Source organism: Trachemys scripta, chromosome 1 (assembly GCF_013100865.1).
Source record: "Trachemys scripta elegans isolate TJP31775 chromosome 1, CAS_Tse_1.0, whole genome shotgun sequence".
Taxonomy (NCBI): Eukaryota; Metazoa; Chordata; order Testudines; family Emydidae; genus Trachemys; species Trachemys scripta.
Window position 1 is genome coordinate 59,092,555 of NC_048298.1, and position 20,064 is coordinate 59,112,618.

The 20,064-nt window shown below is 41.3% G+C and overlaps 1 protein-coding gene across 5 annotated transcripts in view; it reads left to right on the forward strand.

Annotated features, from left to right (window-relative positions):
- The window catches only part of MON2 (MON2 homolog, regulator of endosome-to-Golgi trafficking), a 190,954-nt gene that overhangs the window by 70,812 nt on the left and 100,078 nt on the right, over positions 1 to 20,064 (forward strand). For all 5 annotated transcript variants that reach the window (XM_034770422.1, XM_034770386.1, XM_034770405.1 and 2 more), the window contains exons 9-12: positions 2,349 to 2,473; positions 2,866 to 3,005; positions 11,422 to 11,575; positions 19,169 to 19,401. In XM_034770422.1, the coding sequence (XP_034626313.1) occupies positions 2,349 to 2,473; positions 2,866 to 3,005; positions 11,422 to 11,575; positions 19,169 to 19,401 (652 nt within the window). The remainder of the gene's footprint in view (positions 1 to 2,348; positions 2,474 to 2,865; positions 3,006 to 11,421; positions 11,576 to 19,168; positions 19,402 to 20,064) is intronic.

Genomic DNA, 20,064 nt, shown 5'->3' on the forward strand with positions numbered 1-20,064 from the left:
TCCAGTCATGTGAGTTGTCCCACCAAGTCTCTGTTATTCCAATCACATCATAGTTCCCTGACTGTGCCAGGACTTCCAGTTCTCCCTGCTTGTTTCCCAGGCTTCTTGCATTTGTGTATAGGCACTTAAGATAACTCAATGATCGTCCCTCTTTCTCAGCATGAGACAGGAGTCCTCCCCTCTTGCGCCCTCCTGCTTGTGCTTCCTCCCAGGATCCCATTTCCCCACTTACCTCAGGGCTTTGGTCTCCTTCCCCCGGTGAACCTAGTTTAAAGCCCTCCTCACTAGGTTAGCCAGCCTGCTGGCGAAGATGCTCTTCCCTCTCTTCGTTAGGTGGAGCCCATCTCTGCCTAGCACTCCTTCTTCTTGGAACACCATCCCATGGTCGAAGAATCCAAAGCCTTCTCTCCGACACCACCTGCGTAGCCATTCGTTGACTTCCACGATTCGACGGTCTCTACCCCGGCCTTTTCCTTGCACAGGGAGGATGGACGAGAACACCACTTGCGCCTCAAACTCCTTTATCCTTCTTCCCAGAGCCACGTAGTCTGCAGTGATCCGCTCAAGGTCATTCTTGGCAGTATCATTGGTGCCCACGTGGAGAAGCAGGAAGGGGTAGCGATCCGAGGGCTTGATGAGTCTCGGCAGTCTCTCCATCACATCGTGTATCCTAGCTCCTGGCAAGCAGCAGACCTCTCGGTTTTCCCGGTCAGGGCGGCAGATAGATGACTCAGTCCCCCTGAGGAGGGAGTCCCCGACCACCACCACCCTCCTCCTCCTCTTGGGAGTGGTGGTCGTGGAACCCCCATCCCTAGGACAGTGCATCTTTTGCCTTCCAATCGGTGGAGTCTCCTTCTGCTCCCTTCCCTCAGATGGGCCATCTAGTCCACTCTCCGCATTAGCACCTGTAGAGAGAACATGGAAACGATTCCTCACCTGTATCTCCATTGCTGGTGCATGGACGCTCCTCTTTCTTCTTCTGGAGGTCACATGCTGCCAAACCTCCTCACAATCCTTCTGTCCCTGCTCCGCCTGCTCTGAATCTTCAGAACATTGTGGCCGTAGAAGCATCTAGCTTGAGTCTGTCTATTCAGGCTGGAAGGCAGGTTTTCAGCCGCAACGTATATATACCCCCCAGGTCCTTCCTCTTGGTGCTGCTAACATTGATTGCTGCTGCTGACTCTCTTTTTCTGGAGGATGTTGGGGATGATCTTAAAGATCTCCTGTGCCTTGAAAATTCCATGAAAGGTTTCAGCCCATATGGTCTCTCAAGGAGAGAGGGTAGGCTGCTGGGAGTTGTGTTGCCAAACTCCTGGTTTGTAAAGGGCTATAGGGTGAGCTTGGTTAGTGCCCTTACCTCTTACCCCTTGAAGCTTCTGCTGTGGTGCTGCTGGTTTACACTTTTCATATATGTGTCTCTATCCTTTTTAAATTCCACTAAACTATTTGTCTGGATATTTTCCTGTGACATTTAATTTCAGAGATGAAGTGTACATTGTGTAAAATATTTCCTGCCATTCAGCATCTGACCTATCTAATGAGAGATAAGTAACTTAATTTGCAGATATGATATATAGGAACAGGGCTTCAGATTGGGAGGAAAAAGATGGTGTGCTCCAGTTTGTTCTCACTTGTTTGTTCCTTTTATTTTTAACCAATAGTTGTGAGACATGAGGTAACCATAACCATCTCTTCCCCACCTACATTTTTCAAGCATAGGTTGAAATGAAAAATCAGAGTTTGGATTATTAATCATTTTCCCATGCATCTTTTTTTCCTCACCGTAAAGGTCTTGGGTAGCTATTTTATCTTGATTCTTAATTCAGTTAAGATTCTTCTTGCATCAATTTCACACATTTTGGTTTGAGAGCAGTTGTTTCTTACTTCAATGTTAATAGTTCAGTAAGAGGCTTTCTGACTTGAACTTTTCAAGCTGGCTAGAAGCAAAAGAACTCAGATGCCTGTTAAAGCTATTTGTACTATAAAACTCTGTTCTTTCACTAAAGTGATTAACTTTCAGTTGCTGCTGACCTCTCCAGCCTTTAAATAAGCCAAACTAACAGGGACTTGTTCTATAGCATTCTTTAAAACTTTGTTTAGAAATGGCTATAAGGAATTTAACTCGTTTTAACCCCTTTGGATGTACAGTATGTGCTTGACACGCCAACATTCCCATGATCATTGGGTATATATTTTTTTGCGGGGAAAGTATTTTTTTTAAACCCTATGCCAAGCAGAATGACCCTGTATGTGCCAGGGATACTGGTACTTGCTGATCTGATATATGCTTAGGGCTGAGATGACACATTGTTTTTTTTCTTTTTATGACTATAGCCTGTTTCTTTTAGGTAACAGAATGTGAGATCTTTCTGTCACTACTAGTGAAGTTTCTGGATGCAGACAAACCACAATGGCTAAGAGCTGTTGCAGTGGAATCTATCCACAGGCTTTGCGTGCAGCCCCAGCTATTAAGGTAATATGCCATATTTCACTTTATGTATTAAATGAAGAGGTTGTATTTATCTGTAGCAAAAAAACCAATTTCTTTGTGCTAAGCATTTAGGGACTTGAAAGCAATAGAATCTGCAGGATGGAGTGTTTGTTGAAGTGCAGGGGCATATTTATTGTCCATTGAGTACTGAGCCATTATTAACAAACTTGTTTGGTTTAATGCCTTGAAACTTAAATATTTGTTCCAGAATGTAAAGACTTTATCAGCTCAGCCTATAAATAGTCCAGCCAGAATAAGGAAGCATTGACGATACTATACATGCATATTCATTTAAATAGCTGGCTTTAAAAATGTAGTTTTTACTCTTTAATTTGTTGACTAAGTTCTCAAAAATGTTTTAAACCACTTTGCAGGTCCTTTTGTCAATCCTATGATATGAAACCGCATTCTACCAAGGTTTTCCGTGACATTGTAAATGCACTGGGATCATTCATCCAGTCGCTTTTTCTTGTACCAAGCACAGGAAACACATCAACGACAGTAAACCAAACTGGTAAAGGCTTTTTTGTATTTTTTATTTCAAGTAATTTCCTAATAATTTCTTATAATAGTAAACAATATATTTGTGAAAATCTGAGGTTTGCTTATTTGATACAATTCTCGGTATAAATTTAGCGCTCGTGAAAGTGAGAAACTAGCTTAAACCAAGAGAAATGTAGTGCAAACTTGTCCAGACTGTATTGTCAATATGCCTTTATTCTTCATAGTGCTAACGTCTGATGGTCTGTTGCAATGGGTACTTCAGCCTGCTTGCAGCTTGGCGGCAGAACCAGACCTGTCAGTCTCTGGCAGCAGGGGGATGCCCTGTCACCTGAAGTTCACTGCAGTTTTAGCTGCTTCCCCTGTGTCAGTGAGACCCCACCCTGCTGTAGAGCTTTTCTAAGGGAAATTGCAAACTGCAGTTCAAATTTCTGACTGTCAGAAATTTGGTCCAATAATGTGATTGTCAGATTCCCAGTTTGCCCCAGGGAGACATTTTCCTTTGGGGAGACTTTTTCCTCTCTGCTTTGCTTCTCCTTCTGAGGTGTTTGCAGCAGCTGATGCCTCTGTAGCCTTTAGGGAGAGAGCTGGGCCGAGAAAGGCAAAAGGGAAAGGTCTCGTTGATGAGCTTGGCCTTCTCTGTGGGCAGAGTGCAGTTCCTTCCCCCTCCTCACCCCCCCCCCCTTGGCTCAGTCCAGGCAGGGTTGTCTCTGCCTCCCTCTCTCAGGCAGGAAAGGAGGCAGACAGGCAGGCTTTGGAATAGGTTGCTTCGGGGGCAAGTAACTGCCCCACTTCCATCTCCAAGAGGGGAGTGGCATTGGATGAGTGGGATACCAGATGGTAAATCACACTTAAGTCCCTGGAGCCTGCACCAGCAGCTATGCCTCTGACTGTGGAGCTCAGTCACTTCTTCCCCTTCAGCCCCCCCTTGGGTTTTGGGTGGAAAGCAGTGGGCATAGTATGGACACTGCTACCACCAGAGAGTTCAATAAGGGGCCTTTGGGTCCTACTCCCTCTCCTTGCTGTGACCTTTATAATAGGATCCTCCTCCCCGTCGGGATCCTTACTCAGCACCTACGCTGAGACCTTCAGGGGAAACATAAGCCTATCTGACACATGTGGCAGAGAGTCTCTGAGAAATAACTTATCTAAGAAACCCAATAAGGGAGGGCCTCTGCTGGGGAGAGAAGACAGTAAATCCCGCCTCTTTGAGAGCAGAGAGATTGCTAGCCAATTTAAGCAATGTCTAAACTCAATTTCACTCCCCCCTCTGAAGGAGGATTATAGGGAACAAACTTCCAAAGGGGATATGCATAAACAAAAATAGCTCCCAGTTCACCTGCTCACCTTCACAGAGTACAACAAGGTGGATAATCCTCAGTGCCCAGGTGACCTGCTCAATTTTACACTGCAGTAGGATTGAATAATCCACAGTACCTGGTTCACTTTCTCACCTTCATGGAGGTTCAGCATTGCAGATCTATGCAGAAAAGACCAAGCCAAACATCTGTGCTGGTTCCTCTGGGTGTCCACACTCCTACCCGATCCTACCCCACCCCACTTCCTATTCAGGAAAGGGGAAAGCCAGCTGTGCAAATCAGAGTTGGGGGATCAGATAAAATGTACATATTTAAAAAAAAAAAAAAAAAAAAACCTTTCAAGCAGATTACTGAGTCTGGGCATGCATCACCTCCACCCCTTCTCCTGGGCATGAAAGCTCTCAGGTGGCATCAACCCGCAACAACAAAAGTAACTAAAAATAAAACAAAATTAAGAAGTCACTTGATGCCCTCCACATGCTTTCATGAGCAGTATTAACCTGAGTGGACAGTGTTGCAGGTATGGTCTCTCTCAACCTAAAAATCCCATGACCAAAGGTCTTGTCCCTGAAAAAGATAGTGGGACATGCATCTATTTCATCAGGTATATTATGGGGCTTTTGTCACTGAGATCAGTTGCTCAGGTAAATAAGTTCTTATTCAAGTAGTGTCCCTATGGGTGCGCCACTGTAGGTGTATCTGCGCCCCTTCGCCTCTAATCTGAGATTTTCAGTAGCAGTGTCCATTCAGCAAGCACATTCGCTGTCCCTCCCTGGTGGTCTACACTGAGGGACAAAAGAAAGGATACAGCTCTCAACCACAGCACAGGTCACAACCTCCTCAGTACCCGCATCACGACCCTATTACAAAGCACAGCCCAAAAGGCCCAGAGTACAAAAGCGGAAGCAGTCAGCACCCCAATCCGCATTCTCTCATGTCCCCTCCGCTAAACACTTTTGACAGCTATTCCTTGCAACATCAGCTGCCTTCTACACACCGGTCACGTCCCTTTGGGAGTCGCCTGGCCCTCTTTCACAGCAGCTGGGAGAATATCACCTCTGACAGATGGGTCTTAGAAATTATTTCAAAGGGTTACACCATTCAATTCATGTCCCACCCCCATTCTCTGTCCCTCTTCAGGGACCCTTCTCAAGAGAACCTACTTCACCAGGAAGTAGAGACTCTATTATGCTATGCCACTGAACCAGTTCCAATGCAATTCAGAGGCAAGGGGTTTTACTCCTGTTATTTCCTGATTCCCAAGGTGAGTGGAGATTGGAGGCCCATTCTAGATCTAAGGGCACTAAACAAATACCTGAAGGCACAGAAGTTCAACATGGTCACCCTAGCAGCCATTATTCTAGTTCCTAGAGCAAGGAGATTGGTTTTCGGCTCTTGACTTACAAGATGCCTACTTCCACATCTCAGTATGCGTCTTGCACAGGAACTTCCTATGGTTTACTGTTAGGCAGGACCATTATCAGTACAGAGTGCTCCCCTTTGGCCTCTCGTCTGCACCCAGGGTATTCTCCACAGTTCTCTCCATCATACTGCCTCTTTTGTGAACACTGGGTATTGTTATCTACCTGCATCGGGATGGCTGCCTCTTCAGGGCTCCCTTATTTGAGGATGCAGTATGAGCCACTCATACGACCATGCATGCATTTGCACAGCTAGGCCTGCAACTCAACCTACAGAAATCAATAGTGACCCCTGTACAGCAACTGTAGTTTATTGCCACCAAACTCGACACAGCACAGACTTACCACCCTTATGTGGGTCAGGAACTGCCTGCATCTATCTGTTGGGTCATATGACAGAATGCACCTTCATCACTCCTGACTATTTGTGAGGTGTCTTCAGATGTGGCCCAGTTCTGTCTTTCCCTGAACAGAGACAGACTAACCAAACTGTGATCAATGCCCTCCACAGTAAGGATCTTAACCTAGTTCTCAGAGCTTTGACTAGACCTCCCTTTGAGCCCATTGCAACTTGCTCTTTCTTACAGCTATCCATGAAGACAGTATTTCTAATTGCCATCACCTCAGCTAGGCACATAGGAGAAGTAGTGTCACTGATGGCACACCCACCATTCATGGTCTTTTTTTAAAGACAAAGTAACGCTAAGGCTGCATGCCAAGTTTCTCCCTAAAGTTGCCTCCGCTTTCCATATAAATCAACCGATCTATCTTCCTGGGGTTTTTTTCCCCTCCAAAACCACATAATAGCAGGGAGGCGATTCTGCCTATGTAGACGTTAGAAGAACACTAGCATTCTTCTTGGACAGGACTAAGGACTTTAGGAAATCCCCTAAGCTCTTCCTTTCATTTGCAGAAAGATCCAAAGGCTCCGCAGTACCGACTCAAAGACTATCCAAATGGGTCTCGGGTTGCATTAATCTCTGTTTGCAAGGACGCAACCTATTGCCTCTGTCTGGAATCCGTACACACCTCATGAGGTCAATTTCTACTTAGGCACATCTTTAAGGAATGAGACCAGTCTCGGAAATCTGTAGAGCAGCAACTTGGGCATCTGCCCACACTTTCACAGAACATTATGTGAAACCTGGAGATTTGGCCTCCAACGCCATCTTCGGCTCCTCAGTACTCTCTGTAATAACAGACTCCACTTCAAAGCCCCAGCCCTCCATGGGGGATATTGCTGTGAAGTCACCTACAGTGGAGCACCCATAGGGACACTACTCAAAGAAAAAGAGAAAGTTACTCACCTTGTGCAGTAACAATGGTTCTTTCAGATGCATGTCCCTATGCATGCTCCACAACATGCCCTCCTCCCCTCTACTTGGGAGTTCTCAATATAGGGCTCTATCGTAGAGAAGGAACTGGGGGGGGGCACCTGCACAGTGCTAGATAGCCTCGAGACAGACCACAAGGGGGGGAGAGCACATGTGCGGGCTGAACAGACACTGCTGCCTAAAATCTCTGATTAGAGGAGCACCCATAGAGGACATATTTCAAAGAACCATCGGTACTGCACAAGGTGAGTAGCTTCTTCTCAGCTCTCTTAATTCTACAGTGGGAAACTTTATGGAAAGCTAAGGCTAATCAGAGTAATCAGAAAAGTAGATTTACAATCCTCACTCCTGCCAGACACTATAGAAAGAAATGTATAGATTATATGGCAAGTGAAGCAGGCTTTGAAGTACAAGAGAGAATACTACTTTGAATGTGTTATCTTGAACATACTAGAGTGCTGAGATGAGGCACAGATGCCCTCAGTTGCGGCAGAGCAATCTGCATGACTCCCAGGCAGCCCTATCTGGAATTGGTGTCCTGATGGGTAACAGACTCTTTCAGCTAGGGAGCAGATGGCTACCAATAGCTTTGGCCAAAATAAGATCACTGGGCATTGTCCAGAGCTGATACTCTATGGATTTGTGCAGAAATCGTAGGCACAGTTTTTTTTCCTATTTCCACTCTCAAGAAGTCCATGGAAATGCCAGAAAGTGAGTGAAAGCATACATAAACTACTTCAGATCAGAGTGATATGAAAGATAGGGAGGCACCAGTGATGCCTTAAATGCTCAATTACTGAGGGACAATCTACACTCATTCCTATATTTGCTTTGTACTCTGTATAACTTTTCCTGAGTGATGTACCCAAGTATTCGGATCCTAGTATCTAAACTGTATTGTTAAATGTAGTCACCCTAATTTGGGTTATTGCTGATTATGCACTTTGTGTCTTATGACTTTTAAAATAAAATTTGTATTGTGGATAATCTAAGCACTATGCCCAGATGTACAGACACTCTTTTCTTAACCTGTGTATTATATAATTTTTTAACATTCGCTTTAATAAAAAAATTTAATTAGCTTTTTCAGTGCCCAGAAAGACAATCAATCTCAGGCCTAGATTGACCTAGCATTAGATCTTCTGATATGTCTACCTCACAAAGGAGGTCTGCTTTTGCAAAAAACAATTCTCCATCTAGCACCAGAAAGGTTCAAAATGGATATTTGGACGAAGCATTTATCACTCTTGTGGATCCTAGAAGTCAACCAATAGGTTTTTTTTCTGCTGGTTGATGCAAAGTCCATGGTTTAGCTACCATACTAAGCAAGTGAAATTTGGGGATTGTCTGTATGAACGCTGTATAAATCTACCCCACACTAGGTGTCCATTGGGACTAGAGTGACCAGATGTCCCGATTTTATAGGGACAGTCCCAATATTTGAAGCTTTTTCTATATGGGCTCCTATTACCCCCTCACCCCCTGTCCTGATTTGTCACACTTGCTATCTGGTCACACTAATTGGGACCCTGCTGCTGCACACCAAAAGTTCCCTAGTGATCTGTGATCTCCTACTTTTTCAAAGTGGGATAGATCAAAGTGCATTAGGTAACTTGGCTCACTAGTGTGGAGTAGATTTACACCCAGTTTGCCATGAATGAAGTGTTCATTTAGACGAGGCCGTAGCTTGAATTCCCCCTCTTTTGTGGATGTGTCCAAGCAAAAAGGATAACTCTCTGAACTATAATGTTCTCAACATATTCAAGAAAAGCAAATCTTGTACAAATACAGCCCAAGGTTATAGAACCTAATTCCAGTTCTTACAGCACTATTCCAATCGAACCTCTGCGGTAAGGGTCATACTTAACAGGAAGTTTATTTTAATGGCTAACTACTAACTCCAATCAGACAAATTTATGAAGTTGGGAGCTTTCTCAGATGAGACCCGTTATTGTACCTTGAATTCAGGCAAATAGTCCTCCCAACTGTAAATTCAGTAAATTGTTCCTCCTCCTGTCAAGCAACAAAGTCCAATCCGTAGAAACACTGCTAAACTCAGAGCAGAGAAGTTTCTTTCCTGTAATGAGGTCTGCTAGGTTGCCATGTGGCCCTTAATAAATAAATTCATCATATTCTACATATTAGTGGTGCAGTCTTTAGCCAATGATATTTTTGGCAGAAGTCTTCTCTACATCTCACTGCCCAAAGGAAGATAGAAGATATATAATGTACCTCTTTTTGGATATCCATATTTAAAGGACACTCCTAATTCCCACCCAGGTAGGAGGCACATTGCTCTCAAAATCCAATTGTAAGAAATCTGTGGACCATAGTGTGATGAAGAATAGGAAAATTTACTTGTGTTTACTGAAAAACTTCCGTTCTTCAAGAAATAAGGTCCACAGATCCAGCCCACCTGGAGACAAATAGATCATCCACGATAGAGATGTAAATTGACATCCAAAATTCAGGTTTATTTTGTTGTGCTTTTTCTTCAAAACATAATTATCAATCCGTAAGTTAGGCAAGTGCAGGGGAATCATCTTGACTGTGGAATTTGTCTCAACCGGAGGGAACTGCAGGAGGCAGGGTATTCCGCTGCTGCCAATGATTGGTTAGGCTCACAGGCTGTAAGCCAGCTGAAGGACCCATTGCAACAGAGGGACTTATTACTCAAAGGAAAATTTCAGGTAAGCACAGATACTATTCCTGATATGCAAACATCTTTTTTTATTCTAGGGTGATTCTGAACCTTTCTTGAGAGGTTAATAATAATTATTTGTAATTAAGCTAAATTATGTGAGGTTTGATGTATCTACAAGTGAGGAATAGAATGAGACAACATTTTCATATGTGACCAAAATGAGATTTGGACCTAAATTTCAGTAGCTGAAATGATAGTACCACTTTTCCTCCTATCTGTACATTTCTTAATATCTAGAGAACACAGACAGTGCAAGAAAATATCTAAGATATGAGGACATTCTTCCTGTTCCCTGGAAATTAAATTTAATCTAAAATTTAGTTTTTCCCACATCCACATGTTCCTTATTCAATTAGTTAACAGCGATGTTAAAAATTAAAAAAATGTTTTTACCTGGCGTTTGTTAGACATGTTTTGGTAGCTCAGTTATAAATGTTGGGGTCTCCTTAATTCCCAGTGGAAAATTTTTGGGGGCTTGTCTACATAGGGAAATTAACTAGAATAGCTATTTTGGAATAACTCCCCATGTAGACACTTTTTTTCTGGAATAAGTATGTCTACACGGGGGAGCTATTTTGGAATAGCTATAGTTAAATTCACACCCTACCTTAATCCAAAATAACTTTGAAGTGCAGACAAGCCCTTGGATCCAGCACTATTATCTTTGCCTTATATTCCTGTCATGTTTTCTTTCTTTCATTTCACCCATTCTTCTTCCTTGCTATGTCTGTCTGTCTCTCTCTCTCTCTCTTTCTCTCCCCCCCCTTTGCATGAGTCTTTCCTTATTCTCTCTCTCTCTCTCCTTCTTCAAGCTCATGTTAGAAGCACAGATCCAGAGCAGCTCTGTGCAGCTGGCTTAGTAACTGAATCTGTTGCTGGCAATGATTAATCAACCGTGCATATTGCCTTGTCAGCGTCTACCATAGGCAATGGCCTACAGTTTTTAAACAAATAGTCAGGTGAGGAGCTTGTGCATAGCAGGAAATTAAGGCCTTCTCTGCACAGAAAGGGTATGGCTACACTGGTAAGTGAAGGTGTGATTGTACCATGGGCAGCTGTACCCCTGCTAACTTTAACTTTAGCATAGGTAACAATAGGAGTATATACATGGTGGCATGGGCTTCAGCACAGGCTAGCAGCCCAAATACAAATGCAAGGTCCCTGGAGGGCTTGTAGTCTGGTTACTAGCTGTGTTACTACATTTGATACATATGTAAACCTAAAATGAAAGAACTATTTTCCATTTATTTATATCTTTATCCAATTTAATGGTAACTCAGTAATCTCCTTCTTACTCCAACATGTATCACAGGGCTTTTTAGGTTTAATTTGCTAATGTTTGTTAAATGTTTTGAGCTCTTTGTTGGACGGTGTTACAGAAGTACAAAATATTTTATATTCTCAAATGTGTGTGTGTGTATAAAAACTGAATCATTTATATTAACGATGCCCCTTTAACTAAGAGAACCATACAAAATATACCTCATTTTAGCCAGCAGGGGGCACTCAGAAGTTGAGAAATTTTTATCAGACATGTGTTCTTGCATTATTATATGCATATCTCTGCACACAGTGAAATACAGAAAAAGAATACTTTCTTCTAATTTAAAATAAAACTATTTTATTCTTTCTGTTTTTCTTTAATTTATAGGAAGCAATACATCTGGGGGTACAGCATCATCACAAACCAACCCAGGAATGCTGGGAATGGGTGGAGGTGTGACTGTTTTACCTGCATTTGAATATCGAGGCACCTGGATACCTATACTCACTGTAACAATACAAGGCAGTGCTAAAGCTACCTAGTAAGTAGTAAAATTACTAATGTCTCTCTAAAAATGAAATTTTGGGAATAAAAACATTTACATGTTAATTATGTCGTTATTCTTGCCTTGATGCACAGTGATATTCAGCACATTGCTGACGTTAGTCCTACTGTGGGTTCTCTTCCTGTTGATGCCTATGCGGTGATCTGACTTTCTCTGTGTACTTGGGATACAGATCCAAATATTCCTCATCATTTGTTCTTTGCCATGCCATTGCTGTGTTAATTCTGCACCTTTAGGCATCACTGTAATGCAATAAATAAAAATTCTTTAATGTTAATAGGAAAAATAGTAACCCTTGTACTTGGTTGTTATAGCACCAAACAATGTGAAGGGAAAGGCATTAGAGGCAGTGGGAAATAGTTTTCTTGCAATATCCTAACTTTATTTCAGTTGAAATAAAATACTGGCTATATTGATGAAATACTGGTCTAGTTGCCACGCTAACCTATATTGTATTGTATGAATCCATATACAAAGGATGAATTAGAAATGGTACTTGACACGACTGGCCATTAAATCTCTACTAGAGACATTATGTATCAGTAGTTTGCATATTTCAAATCAAGGATTCATATCTTAGTTACATCATACAGCGGGTTATTGGAACAATGCCAGTTTACTGTGGCTGTAACATTCAGGGCAGGTCTACACTTAAAATGCTGCAATGGCGCAGCTGTGCTGCTGTAGCGCTTCAGTGAAGACACCACTACGCCAACAGGAGAGCTTCTTCCATTGGCGTAGTTAATCCATCTCCATGAGAGGCGGCAGCTATGTCAACAGGAGAAGCCCTCATTTTAACATAGCGCTGTCTACCCCCTGGGTTAAGTCAGTAGAACTGCGTCACTCAGAGGTGTGGATTTTTCACACCCCTGAGCAACATAGTTATATTGATGTAAGTTTGTAGTGTAAACTTGGCCTTAGTGCCATCTCTTTAAAACTGTGATTTAGTTTCAGAACCCATAAAATTGCACCACACTGCTAACATACCTGAAATGGGTATTTTTAAAGCAAATGGTCTGAATCTTCAAAAGTGAGTGCAGAGGTTCTCTTCTCAAGCTACCATTGTAGATTTTGAATGTTTTTGAAGAATAAATTTCAGCCACTATTGAAGGTGTAATAGCAGTTTGTGCTAGACAATGTCTAGTTGAACAAGGAGACTAAGACTGAGTGTGCAAATACTGTCTAACTTACCCTGCTGTTCTTAGGTTAAGTATGAAACCTGGTTTATGCTTTGGCCAACAGTTATAGCCTCCTGCTTTCTCCCTTTTTCTCCTCTCTCTTGTTTCTCTAGAAATCTTCAGCTAAAATCCTTCTCATCTTTTGGTTCTCCAACCATATCCCACCCCTCACCTTTTGATCTGTTCATTGACTCCAGCTCCTTCTGAATTACGTTCATATTTATTTCCTTATTTGAAAGACGCTATAAAAATTGTCCCCAGCCTATGATCAGCTGTGATCTTCTATTTCCCTGCTTATACTCTAGAACCAGATTAAGGAAATCCAGGATTGTAGAGAGAGACTCGTATGGGAATGTGGGCCCTAGTCCTTTCTCTTTGCTGCAGCTACGCTCCCAAACTATGGCTGTGCTCAACTTCGGGGTGAGAGTGATAAGGATCACCTACATAAGCCATCGTTTCGGTTAATGGAAGTCTCTAGTGTCTCTCCCCACATATTCCTCGTCTTCAAGTGTATGAAGTCTGTCTAGGGGGTGGGAGGACTCAGCTACCATTCATCCTTGTCTGTGTGTACTTCTGTAAACACCCCAGCAGAGCCATGATAGTGTGATCGCAGGGAGGGCCAGGGCCCCAGCCACATGGCAGATATCCCTGTCGGGATGGAGTCAAGGGCCCTCCAGAGCAGTGGGTTTGAGTTGACACCCCATTTAAGATAATAGTTCTCGGCAGGTTCAGGCAAACTTCATTTACATGTAATTTGCATTTTCAGAATATTATTTATTTGCAGTCATGAAATAGGAAGTATGTTTAGTGGCTAGTGTATAGAACTGTGACTCAGGAGAGTTGAGTCCAAGTCCTGGCTCAGCCACAAACCTCCAGTGTGATCTTGGGCAAGTCACTTAATCTACCCTGTGCTTCAGTTACCTATCTGTAAAAGGAGGATATGTCTTCCTTACCTCACAGGTGTGTTGAGGATAAAATTAATGACTGTGAGGCACTCAGATACTACTATAATGAGTCACATAAGTGTCTAGATAGATGAGGGCTCAAAATAGAATTGTAAAAAAAAAAAAAAAAAAATTTGTTTTCATCATGTGAGTTTAGGAGATGGGGTCACAGGTATATTCCTGTGCCTTAATCTGACTTGCTGCCTAGTCTCCTAGCCTGATCCCACTCATTTTGTCTCCTCCTACATGAGATTGTACCTCCTTTTACACTGTCCTCTACTTTAACATCAATCTCATCTTTCCTTTTTTCCAGGTACCCTTTTCTCTCCTTTTTCAAATCCTTCAAAACTTACCTTTCTCTGCTCATCTTCCATCCTTAAACCCCTCTCCAGAGCATTCTGGTCCATCTCATACCTAATTTTATATTTTATTAATTAAAACAAAATTAACAGTTTTACCCCAGAAAATAAACCCATCATCAAAACGTTGCAAAAATTCAGACTAATGTAAGTAATGTTTCCTCTAGAGCAGTTCATCCTTTTTTCTTTTTTCCCCTCTTGTTATCTCTCACATCCACTGTCTAATTCTCTGTGTGATTATCATTCAGACTTAAATTTTTAAACTCTTCGAAGCAGGGACTTTCTTTCCTATAAAGTTCCATGTACACCGCTTGTGCTGTATATAACAAGGCAGGCAGAGTGATTTAAATCAAGATGATTAAATTATTTAAATCACTGAATTTAAAAAAAAACATTGAATTAAGTTAGGTTGAGGCATTGTTTAACTAATTTGAAAGTTCGTGATATTCCAACTTTAGATTAAGATTTATAATGAACTAAATTATAAATGCTGTGTTCTAAATGTCACTACGGATAGGGGATCTTATTTGAAAACTACTATAGGCAAAACACAAAATATTGAAAATTAAGGCCCAAATTCTACAAACATTTCAACAGGTATAACTTCACTCTCATGAATATTCCCTTTGACTTCAGTGGAACTATTTATTGTGTTAAACTGATGTGCACATAAATATTTTCAGCATAAGGGGCTAAACCTGTATTTTTATTAGACTTTTCTTAGTTGCATAAAATCTTTGTCACTTCAAAACAAAACTGCTTTAGTGTTAACATGAAAAGTTATTCAGACTTTAAATACATTAACAAAGTCATTGTGACCTTTTTTATACAACACAGGTCAAAATTTCCAAAAACAGGAGCCTGTGATTTAGGTGCACAAGTTTCATTGACTTCATACTGAAACCCCTGATAGATGAATGTAGCCTGGTCAGAGCATTTCACTATTTTAAGTGTGACATTTCTTAAACAAAAAACACACCTCTTTGTAAAATCTGAAAGTCTACTGACAATTAGGAAATTAATAAAATGAGTACAAAATATCAATGCTAGGAGTTTATCTCTAAAGTGGAGAGAGAAATAAAAATCATGATTTAAACTTTTAAAAAATTGATTTTTAATTTTAAAAATTACATTTTATCAACCCTATTATATAAAGATACATCTGCTGTAGTACCAAGGTGTAATATGATAAATCTGAGTGTCCTTGTTCTTGAGTATTGAAGTTCAACCATTCATATTTTAATCTGCAACCCATGCTCTTCTATGTAAAGCCACAGAAAAGTTATTTTGTATATTAGACATGGAATGTGTTACTTTAAAAAAAAAATTGCTCTTTCATTTAAAATGTCCGTGGATAATTAACAATACTAGTACAAATATTATTTTCATTCTGTTTGCTGTATTTTTTTATTGACTTATACTAGTTGACTTGTAAACTTTCTTATAAACAGCTAAGTGATTAGAAAATTTATTTAAAAAAAAGGCTTGTAAGGTGAAATTATTTTTCTGTTTGAATACATTGTGATTTAAAGACATTTCCCCCCCCCCCGCCCCCGAGTTACAGCCTTCTACAGATTAGTGTTTTGCCATCTGATCAGCTGCTAATGACGAAGCAAATATTTATAATAGAAGAGAAGGCCATAACTTTATTAAACCAGCCTGTAGAAATGTAGAACTGGAAGGGACCTTGATAGGTCATCTAGTTCAGTTCTCTGGACTGAGGCAGGATTAAGTATTATCTAGACTAGGGGTGGACAAAGTTACTAGCCCTCTGAGCCACATATGACAATCTTCAGAAGTTGGAGAGCCGGGGCACACCTGCTGGGAGCTGGGGGTTGGGGCTTCAACCCCACTCCTGCTGAAGCCCCAAGACCCCATCATCCCGCTGGGCAGCAGCCCCAAGACCCCGCCTCACCCTGCTGGGGAGAAGCCCCTACTGCACCACCCCGCTTGCATGCCAGTTGGGCCACCCCTCTTCTAGACCATTCCTGACCGGTCCTTGTCTAACATGTTACTGAAAACCTCCTATGATGGAGATTCCTTAACTTTCTTAGGTAATTTGTTTCAGTGCTTAACTACCCTTACAATTAAGAAGTTTTTCCTAATGTCTAAACTGAATCTCCCTTGGTACAATTTAAGCCCATTGTTTCTTGTCCTGTCCTCAGTGGTCAACCTTTTATGTGACTGTTATGTTCCCAGTCAGTTTTCTCTTCTCCAGACTAAACAAACCAGGTTTTTTTTTTAATCGTTTCTTATAGGTCATGTTTTCTAGACCTTTAATCATTTTTGTTGCTCTCCTCTGGACTTTCTTGAATTTGTCCACATCTTTCCCGAAGTGTGGTGCCCAGAACTGGACACAGTACTGCAGTTGAGGCCTTATCAGAGCTGAGGAGAATGGAAGAATTACTACTTGTGTTTTGCTTACAACACTCGTGCTAATACATCTTTACCCCGGTATAACGCTGTCCTCGGGAGCCAAAAAATCTTACCGCGTTATAGGTGAAACCGTGTTATATTGAACTTGCTTTGATCCACCGGAGTGTGCAGCCCTGCCCCTCCCGGAGCACTGCTTTATCGCGCTATATCCGAATTCATGTTATATCGGGTCGCGTTATATTGGGGTAGAGGTGTACATCCCAGAATGATGTTCAGTTCGTTTTCCCAACAGTATTACATTGTTGCCTCATTTAATTTGTGTCCACTATAACTTCCAGATCCTTTTCTACAGTATTCTTTCCTAGGCAATCATTTCCCATTTTGTATTTGTGCAGTTGATTATTCCTTCCTCAGTGTGTAGTACAGTACTTTGCATTTGTCCTTACTCAGTTTCACCCTATTTATTTCAGACCATTTCTCCAACTTATCAAGATCATTTTGAATTCTAATCCTGTCCTTCAAAAGCTCTTCCAACCCTTCCTAGCTTGGTATCATCCATAGACTTTGAGTGTACACTTTATGCCATTATCCAAACCATTTATGAAGATATTGAGTAGAACCTCACTCCAGGCCAATCCCTTTGGGACCCCACTTGATATGTCTCTCCAGCTGGCTGTGAACCATTGATAACTACTCTGAGTATAATTTTCCATCTAGTTGTGCGCCCATTTATAGTAGGCTTGTCTAGACTGTGTTTCCCTAGTTTGCTTATGAGAATGTTGTGTGAGACAGTATCCTGTTACAGGACTGTTGGTAGGCATGTATTGCTACTGCTAATCAGCCTAATTTTCTGGATAGGCTGCCTAGTTGTTTAAGCCTTGTCATAGGCAGTTCTGGCTAAGCAGGATCCTTAAGCTCTCCACCATAATATCTGACGGCTTTGAGTAGGTCATATCCTCCTGCTGGTCTCTGATGTTGCCCCTGTGATTACTTTGCCAGTCAGCTGTGCTCAACCCATGGCCTCATTAAATGTTTGAATGCCAAACTGGGCCAACATACAAATACACTCTCTCTCCTTTCTTGCTTTTGGGGTAATCAGACCAAGTTTCTATTTTGTTTTCAGCCTCTCAAGTCCCTTCTATAATTTTTCTCATAGATGGAGAACAAGTGACTGATCTGCCTAACCCTGAGCAGTTGAAAGTAGGTGGGGGATGGGAATAGAAGGCAGTCTTTCCCATTTGTGCTTCCCAGAAGCAAGTTATGGGGGATCCCTCTTAGTATGCATACCCAAGTTCCCTATCTTCAGGGAGGGTGCTAAAGGGAATAGCTGGGGCATCTGGGTAAGAGGAGGAGTAGCGGATGGTGCAGGGTGGTGGTATATCTAAATGGTGGGCTAGAGTAATAATGACTTATGTAATGGGGTTGGTGAAGAGGCCTGGTGCAGCTGGATAAATTAGGACAGTTGAGGTATCAGGTGGTGGTTGTTGGGGGCAGCGGGTAGTTTCTGGCGCAGCACTCTCTCTCCTTGTGCTGGCTTTACTACTGCCACCACCCTTTGCTTCCTGCTCTCTTTTCCAACTGTGCTGACCAGCTCTGTGCTGGATTTGAGGCAGCAGGGGAATAGCAAAGGGAAGGAGAGGCAATGAGGCTGCAACTGTCAAATATTGATGTTTTGGTCACATGATATCCAACAGTGAAGAATGTAATCATGAACTTTGTACAGTAAATCCCAAAAGAGGATTTTCTTCACCAACACACAGAGCAGCAAGATTTGCAGTCAGTATCCGACCAAACTGACAAGGAGCTAGGTATACAAAAATGCAGATACTATGTTAAGTACAACACAAGAGAAATAAAATCTCATGATTAAATATCTTGAATTTTTAGATACATTCAATGTACTTTAGAAGCCTTAAATGGAGCTTGTGTGCATGCACTCGCACACTGTTTTATGCTTGCAACATCCAACCAAATTCAATATTATAGTTTAGCCAGAGACCGATTATCTGTTTTGATGGATTGCAGGCACTGGGGTCTAATCCAGATCCCTTGCTTATCAGTCAGTTGCAACCTCTGTAAGTGATTCCTATTCTACCTCTACCTCTTCTTCTATGGCTGCAGCAGCTAGAGTTGTCTGACACAAATGGCTCAGTGGGGGATGAGAAATATTTGGTTACCCTCCAACTGTGGTGGGCCTGGGCAATAACTCTTCATAGGAACAGACAAGCAGTGACGTCCACATGACATAATCTTACTTTTTGTAATTTGTTTATTTTCTGGTGGTTTTCTGAATTAATACTTTTCCCTTGTTTAAATTCCTTAAATCTGTAAGTGATACATTTATGGTACTGTGATTAGTTTTGAGTTAATACAGTAAGAATAAAAATGAAGTGATTCATTCAGAAATTGGTCAAATATTTAAGCAAATTTCACTAACACAAAGATTCATTGACATAGATATAAAATAGTCTCACTATCGTAGTAGCTTTATATTTAGTCATATTTTAATTAGTTTTGGGTGTATTTGGTGTAAGAATCTTTTTTTGTACCTCGTTAATATCCACTTAGGATATTACCACGTCACCGCTTGATAATTTAATAGTGGGTAGTGGGAGTATTGTCAATTTATTTGATCAGATTTTCATTATTGTTCATTCAATTACTTCATCAGTATTGCTGTTAAATATTTTTGTAATGTTTTTAATCTTTCAGCCTAGAAATGCTGGATAAAGTAGAGCCACCTACAATTCCTGAAGGTTATGCCATGTCTGTGGCTTTCCACTGTTTATTGGATCTTGTCCGTGGTATCACTACCATGATTGAAGGAGAGTTGGGACAGGCTGGAACAGACAATCAGACCATGACTGAGGCAACTTCATCACCAACACAGTCTTCGGAGCAGCAAGATTTGCAGTCAGTATCTGACCAAACTGACAAGGAGCTAGGTATACAAAAATGCAGATACTATGTTAAGTACAACACAAGAGAGAAAAAATCTCATGATTAAATGCCTTGAATTTTTAGATACATTCAATTTACTTTAGAAGTCTTAAATGGAGTTTTATAGAAGCATCCTAGCAGCTCCATAATAAAGATTGCTTGCAGATTTACATTTAAAGCAGAGGAGCAAAATCCTCTCTTCCATACTTTATTTTAATTTAGTTTCTAAGTTTTATATACTGACTTTCTCTTGGGACAAATGAATTTAAATTTTGGTCAAATTTTTCATAACTTTGACAGAACACGCTTTTGAAAATCTCTTTTTGAAATTTTTTCCGAGAATATTTGAGTTTCTGTAGCTGAATGGCCAGTCTCTAGAAACTCTTGACTTGTGTGCATTCACTCTCAGACACTGTTTCACGCTTACAACATCTCAGAAATAACCCACTTTTTCAATTTTAAGTTATTTTCCTTTTTTGCTATACACTATTTTATCTGTGCAGGAAAAAGGCAATAGAACAAGTTCTACTAGTTAGTTCTGTTCTCCAGTACTACCTGTTGCCTCCCTGAGTCCTCAACCCGGCATAACACAGAAACCCTGGAAGGTCAGGGAGACATCCTGGTCAATACCGGTATTGGGATGGTAGGATATATGGCTTGGAGAAGGA